This window comes from Leptinotarsa decemlineata, unplaced genomic scaffold, assembly GCF_025532065.1.
Source record: "Leptinotarsa decemlineata unplaced genomic scaffold, Ldec_3_MD MMD2_P_RNA_scaffold_2, whole genome shotgun sequence".
NCBI lineage: Eukaryota > Metazoa > Arthropoda > Insecta > Coleoptera > Chrysomelidae > Leptinotarsa > Leptinotarsa decemlineata.
Genome location: NW_027412529.1, coordinates 24516719 through 24523577, shown reverse-complemented (window position 1 = coordinate 24523577; position 6859 = coordinate 24516719). Strand labels below are relative to the sequence as shown.

The following is a 6859-nucleotide window of genomic DNA, read 5'->3' as shown; positions in this document are numbered from 1 at the left end:
TTTTTTTGTTAACTGCCAACATAAAAATTTGGCAAACTAACTTGGGTGTCAAACCATTACGTGATTCTAATTATGTCTCGCTTGCATTTACGCACTTATTTCCATCAAGTACTCTTCTTAGTTATTCACAATTTGTCTTGGATTGAGGATTGCCTGCCCGGTCTAGTTGAAAAACTCCAGACATCACCAGAAGATGGCAAATGAGATTTTGCCAAAACGTTGTGGATTCTGCTACCGCAGAAATTTGGGTAGCTATTCTGGGATGCCTGCTACCACATCAATTTCTCCAAAAAAAAAAACGCGGTTCAACTCCAACTGAACAAGAACATATATATGTATATTGAAATAACTTGTATTATAAGAGTACACTTCATTTCTGCTGATTACCCAAAGACACTTTCCAATTTTTGTTCTTAACTAGTCACCAATGTTTTCAAAACAGTCTCGCAATATTCTTTTCACGCCACTAAAATCATGTGCTGGTGCTCCATCGTGCTGAAAATAGGTCATCAATCGAACAAACTAACGAGGTCTTACTGTTGCGGAACGGCTAACATATTCATTTTTATTTTCTTAATTTTGCCTCACCCTGTACCCTCAAAACGACTTCATTATGATTGCGCCCTCTGTGGTGTGTTGGAGCGATGAAAAGGGACGAACTGTGTTGTTGTTTTTCTATGTGGTTGATTGTCCGCCATTCTCGACTGCCCAGTTCAACTGTGAATATTCGTTTTTTTTGCTGATAATATTTATGTTTATCACACCGCATAATATCGTGCTTCTTGATACACGGATTAGCTTCGACCACAAGAACTGGTACCAATCTCAGGACTCTGATGAGACAGCCGCAATCCACTCAAGGTAAGTCGTCTTTGAGGGATTTAATTTAACATTTTGTTAAGTATCATAACGGTATACAGTCCCTACTGTTCCTATTACCGTTCCGTTACATGGTCCTTCGAGCCGCGATTAGAATCATTCCTGTTAAGTCAGAGTTTTCTATAAGAATTTTTTTTATATCATTCAAAAGAAAAAAATTTTTTTTGAACCGCTCATTTTTGAATTTCATTCTGAAAATTGCTAATTTCAAAGTGACTCTCTCAAATCTGCATAATTTTGTGAATTCCGTAGCGAAATTATAATTTCTAATAAACATAAAACTGAATTTTCGTCTCTATTTTCATATTCTTGCCAAACAGTACTTTCGTTGAAAAGTGGAAGTGTATCTACAGCGCATGACCAACTAATTATCTTGCGCTCAACATACCATTGCTCCGTCGATCGCTGAACTGCTTTTATATTTTTTGGAATTCCTCAATTCCCGCTGTCGTTTTTGCTCGCGTTTTTTATCACCTGTTACTTTCTGGGTATTCCTTTCGAATTCACTTTGTTTATTTGCTCCCATATCAAAATGGATAAGGTTAAAAAATACAAAATTTATCGTAATTCTGCTATAAATGAAATTACAGTATTGAGAGCCCTTGCAGATAGGGTTAAAACTGATAAGTCTATTCGAACTTTATTTAAAGTTAGATGCGAAGAGTTGGACTCGATAAAAGACGAGTTCACAAAACAGCATAATTGTATTATCAGTACATTGCTTACACTTCCAGATGAAGATGCCGCTCCAGAGGACGCGGTAAAAGAAGCGTTTCTTGCAGAGTTTTACGCTGTAAAGGCTGTTTATATGGAATTCATTGATGACGTGGTTAATACCACACAGGCACCTGTTTCATTTCTTCAAACGAGTACGAATTATTCTAAAGTTAAGCTTCCAAAAATAGAACTTAAAAAATTTTACGGTGAATATAAGAATTTTCCATCCTTTATCGATCATTTCAACTCAGTTATTCACAATAATGATACCTTATCGAATGTGGACAAATTCGATTATTTGATTTCTGCTTTGCAAGGTCCGGCCTCAGGAATTGTAAAGACATTGAAAGTAACAGATGAAAATTATAAAATTGCATACAATGCATTGAATAAACGTTATTCGAATCGGAGATTGTGCGCCCAAGATCTTTGGTATGAGATTGATGGAACTTCAAGAGTGAATGGTGATTGTTCTTCTTCAATCCGAAAATTATTAGATACATTCGAAGAAAATATAGCTTCTCTCAAATCTATGAATTTTCCCACAGATGAATGGGATTTTATGTTGGTTATGATGCTTTTGAAACGTTTAGACGATAATACAGTCACCATGTTTGAAATGAAACATTGTTCATCCGAAGTTCCAACATTTTCAGTTTTAGTTGAATTTTTGAATGACCGCTGTGTTACTCTTGATACTTTGAAAATTTCTCGTACTCAATCGAAAAAAGCTATTGGCATATCCAATACTAGAACATACAATTCTCCAGCTCGAATAACGTCTTTATTTGCGAATAAATCTCCTGCATCAAATTGTTTATTCTGTCAGGAGAGTCATTCACTTTATACATGCCCAGCTTTTGCGAATAAACTACCTTCTGAGCGTTATAACTTTTGTAAAAACAAACATCTATGCTTCAATTGTTTGAGTAGATCACATGATTTGAATAAATGCCGATCGACTGCTTGTTGTAAAAAATGTTCTTCGCGTAGTCATCATACTCTTCTACATTTCGATAAAAATCCTGCTGTGGGGGGAAGTGGTGCTACTTCATCCACAACTACTTCTGTGGAAATTATGAATGCCAATCAAGATAATTCTCCTCATCTTACCGCTACTAGTATTCTCGCTGCTTCGAATGTTACTGCCAAATCTCATAATGTTTTATTGGCAACCGCTCTTATTGATATTTCCGACAATTCAGGAAACTATCAAACCTTTCGCTGTTTAATTGATAGTGGAAGTATGAGTTCGTTTATCACGAAACGAGTTGTAATGCAATTGGGATTGCCAAAAAAAGCCTTTTCTATTGAAGTCAAAGCGTTGGGTTCGATGAAATCCTCGACTTCTGAAGGACAAGTTTCTCTTTCGTTCAAGCCCTCATTTAAAAATGAACCGATATTCCACACTGATGCTATTATTCTTGATAAAATATGTGACAATCTTCCCAATTTCCGCATTGAATACAAATCATGGAATCATATTTTGAATTTGCAACTTGCTGATCCTAAATTTTATTGTCCAGGGAATATTGATATTCTTCTCGGGGCAGACGTCTTCTCTCAGATCATATTGAATGGAAAAATATCTGGGAAGTGTGATGAACCATATGCTCTGAATACAGTTTTAGGTTATATTTTAATAGGAAAGACCAATAACCACCCGCCTGCCATAACTTCTTCTTTTTTTTGTGAGGCTTATGCGACTAACAATGTAGAAAAAATTCTCAAATCGTTTTGGGAAGTAGAGTCTGTTCCTGATACCCCACACAATACCTCTGATGATATTGCTTGCGAAAAAAGTTTTGTCGACAACGTAACTCGAGATGAAACCGGTCGATATATAGTTGCATTGCCCTTGAAGAATGAAACGGTCCAATACCAAGGTATTCGTGACCTTGCTGTCACTAGGTTTTTATCATTAGAACGCCGCTTAATCAAAAACTCGGAGTTATACCAGCAATATTCTGCGTTTATGAAAGAATATTTAGACCTTAATCATATGGAGCTGATCTCTAGTATGGACATTCCATCCACATGTTATTACATTCCACACCATTGTGTTTTGAAACCCGATAGCACGACTACAAAATTGCGAGTGGTATTCAATGCCTCAGCAAAGTCTTCGAATCAAATATCGCTCAATGATAATTTATACACTGGTCGAAAATTGCAACAAAATCTTTTCAATATTATCGTCAATTTCCGCATTCATTCTTACGTATTGTGTATGGATGTGACAAAAATGTATAGAATGATTCTTGTTAATCCTTCTCATCGAGATTTTCAAAGAATCATTTGGAGATTTGATCCCAAATTACCGCTACAAGATTATCGTCTTCGTACTGTAACTTACGGTATGAACTGCTCGCCCTTTCTTGCGCTCAGAACACTTGAACAATTAGTTAAAGATGAAGGTGGTACTTTTCCGCTCGCTTCACTCGCACTCAGTTCCACCTGCTATATTGACGACTTCGTGATGTCTATTCCTACCTTTGAAAAGGCTCACCAACTCAAAACTGAAATTATTACCTTATTACGAAGAGGAGGCTTCGAACTTCGAAAGTGGTCTAGCAATGACCTTTCTTTGCTCTCTGATTTGCCTCCCTCTTATTTGTCCAACGAACCGCACACGTTTTCTGAAGATATCGATTCTTGTCTGAAAATTTTGGGATTGCGTTGGAATCCTTCTTCTGATTGTTTTTCTTTTATTGTCTCTGCAATTCCAAATCGTCCTTGTACTAAACGAACAATTTTATCCGAATTAGCTCGCATATATGATCCCTTAGGATTCATTTCTCCAGTTACATTTTTTTGCAAACATCTCATTCAACAACTATGGTTGTCCGGTATTGGTTGGGATGATATTCCCAATAATGAAATTATTCGTATCTGGAATCAGTATCAAACTGATCTACCCGTTTTATCCAGTCTCAAAATTCCGCGGATGTTCACAAACTCCCAAGCAATCGCTTATGAAATTCACGGATTTAGCGATGCATCTAAGAAAGGATATGCTTGTGTTATTTATCTGCGTTCTTTTGATGCCAATGGACTGAATCATGTTAGCTTCGTATGTGGAAAGTCCAAAGTTGCACCAACTAAGAAAATTACTATTCCGCGTTTGGAGTTATGTGCAGCCGTTTTATTAACGAAGCTGATTTCATCAATCATTTATCTTATTACACCCCAATTAAATCTGAAACGTGTTTACTGTTGGTCCGACTCCCAAATAGTGTTATATTGGATTAAGGGTCATCCACACCGTTGGAAGACATTTGTATCAAATCGTGTGACATTCATCAGGGAGAAAGTCGCTCCTGAACATTGGTATTACGTAGATACCACCAATAATCCGGCGGATGCTGCTTCCAGAGGTTTGTTACCCCGTCAGATGATATCACATTCTATGTGGTTCACCGGTCCGCCTTTCCTTAAAAAACAAGATGAATGGCCTAATTCGCCTTCTCTGCCCCCTGCACCCCCGGTGGAGGAGGAAAAATCAATTCCAGTATTTTTAACCTCTAGTAATGACCATGTCATTGATATTTTATTAGAAACGCATTCTTGTTTCAGATCGCTACAAAATGTTCTAGTTTACTTGCTACGTTTCATCAACAATTCGAAAAAACCTTCTCAAAAATTCTTAGGCTCAATTGTGCCATGCGAGCGCCACAACGCTCTTGTTAGACTTGTTCGACATGTCCAAAGTATCCATTTTTCTGTAGAAATCGAAAGTAAACGTTTTTCAAAACCTTTGAGAAAACTTCAAGTTTTTTTGGATTCTGAGGGAATTTTACGTGTTGGAGGTCGTCTGAAACATGCCTCCCTCTCCCATTCTGCCAAATATCCTATGTTGCTTCCACGTTCAAGTCGTTTGACTATACTTTTGATCAAATATTTTCATGAGAAGTTTTTTCATGCAGGTTTTCGCACGACTCATTTCCTTCTGTCGCAACAATTTTGGATTTTATCTCCAAAAAGAGCTATCAATTCAGTTCTCTCTCAATGTATTCCATGCTGGAAACAAAATCCTTAGACTTTTCAACCCCTCATGGGGAATTTGCCTATTTCTCGAGTTTCTCAAGTTAAACCATTTTCTCACTCAGGTGTCGATTATGGGGGACCCTTTTCGATAACTCTCAGTCGCCATCGTGGTGTGAAAACAATAAAAGCATATTTATGCATTTTTGTTTGTTTCGCTACCAAGGCGGTTCATCTTGAACTTGCCAGCGATCTCTCTACTGACAGTTTTTTAGCAGCTTTGCAAAGGTTTATTGCACATCGTGGACGTGTATCCCATATTTATAGCGACTGTGGCACCAATTTCTTAGGTGCCCAGCGTCAATTACTCCGTTTGCTCGAATCTTCAGCTTCTCACGAGAATATTGTTTTTCATCCTACTCCGGCAAGTGCACCTCATTTCAATGGGTTAGGCGAAGCCGGAGTAAAGAGCGTTAAATCACATTTGGCTCGTGTTATCGGCCAACAAATCCTCACCTACGAAAAATTTTATACCGTGCTAACATTAATTGAATCCATCTTGATTTCGCGACCCTTAACGCCCATGAGCGCCGATGTTGATGATCTCAACACTCTCACTCCCGGCCATTTTTTAACTATGGAACCTGTCTCCAGTCTACCGCTGCCTGATTATTCACTTTTCTTTTCAGCATTTTTGTTTTATTTGATGTTTTGAATATTTATTATTAATTTTATTCAGTTATATATTAGAAAATGCCTTCTGCATTTTGCGGGCCAGTAAATGTTGCGGAACGGCTAACATATTCATTTTTATTTTCTTAATTTTGCCTCACCCTGTACCCTCAAAACAACTTCATTATGATTGCGCCCTCTGTGGTGTGTTGGAGCGATGAAAAGGGACGAACTGTGTTGTTGTATTGTTTTTCTATGTGGTTGATTGTCCGCCATTCTCGACTGCCCAGTTCAACTGTGAATATTCGTTTTTTTTGCTGATAATATTTATGTTTATCACACCGCATAATATCGTGCTTCTTGATACACGGATTAGCTTCGACCACAAGAACTGGTACCAATCTCAGGACTCTGATGAGACAGCCGCAATCCACTCAAGGTAAGTCGTCTTTGAGGGATTTAATTTAACATTTTGTTAAGTATCATAACGGTATACAGTCCCTACTGTTCCTATTACCGTTCCGTTACACTTACCTTCCAACATGTGATTTCTAGCACGAGTTGGACGATAGAAAATTGAAATCGATCGTCCGGCCTCGCGACTTGA

General features: G+C 37.7%; 1 protein-coding gene across 1 annotated transcript; it reads left to right on the top strand.

Annotated features, from left to right (window-relative positions):
• Positions 1 to 1411: 1411 nt before the first annotated feature.
• Positions 1412 to 5192, top strand: LOC141484810 (uncharacterized). The gene is made up of 3 exons (XM_074180225.1): positions 1412 to 3482; positions 4386 to 5123; positions 5173 to 5192. The coding sequence occupies exons 1-3, from the start codon at positions 1412 to 1414 to the stop codon at positions 5190 to 5192; spliced, it is 2829 nt and encodes a 942-aa protein (XP_074036326.1).
• Positions 5193 to 6859: the final 1667 nt, after the last annotated feature.

Bases quoted from the DNA above. Each gene is read 5' to 3' on its own strand.
- LOC141484810 (XM_074180225.1), top strand. From the start codon at position 1,412: ATGGATAAGGTTAAAAAATACAAAATTTATCGTAATTCTGCTATAAAT. The intron at 3,483-4,385 runs GTATTCGTGACC...ATGATCCCTTAG, and splicing joins TGAAACGGTCCAATACCAAG to GATTCATTTCTCCAGTTACA. The intron at 5,124-5,172 runs GTAATGACCATG...TTCTTGTTTCAG, and splicing joins TCCAGTATTTTTAACCTCTA to ATCGCTACAAAATGTTCTAG.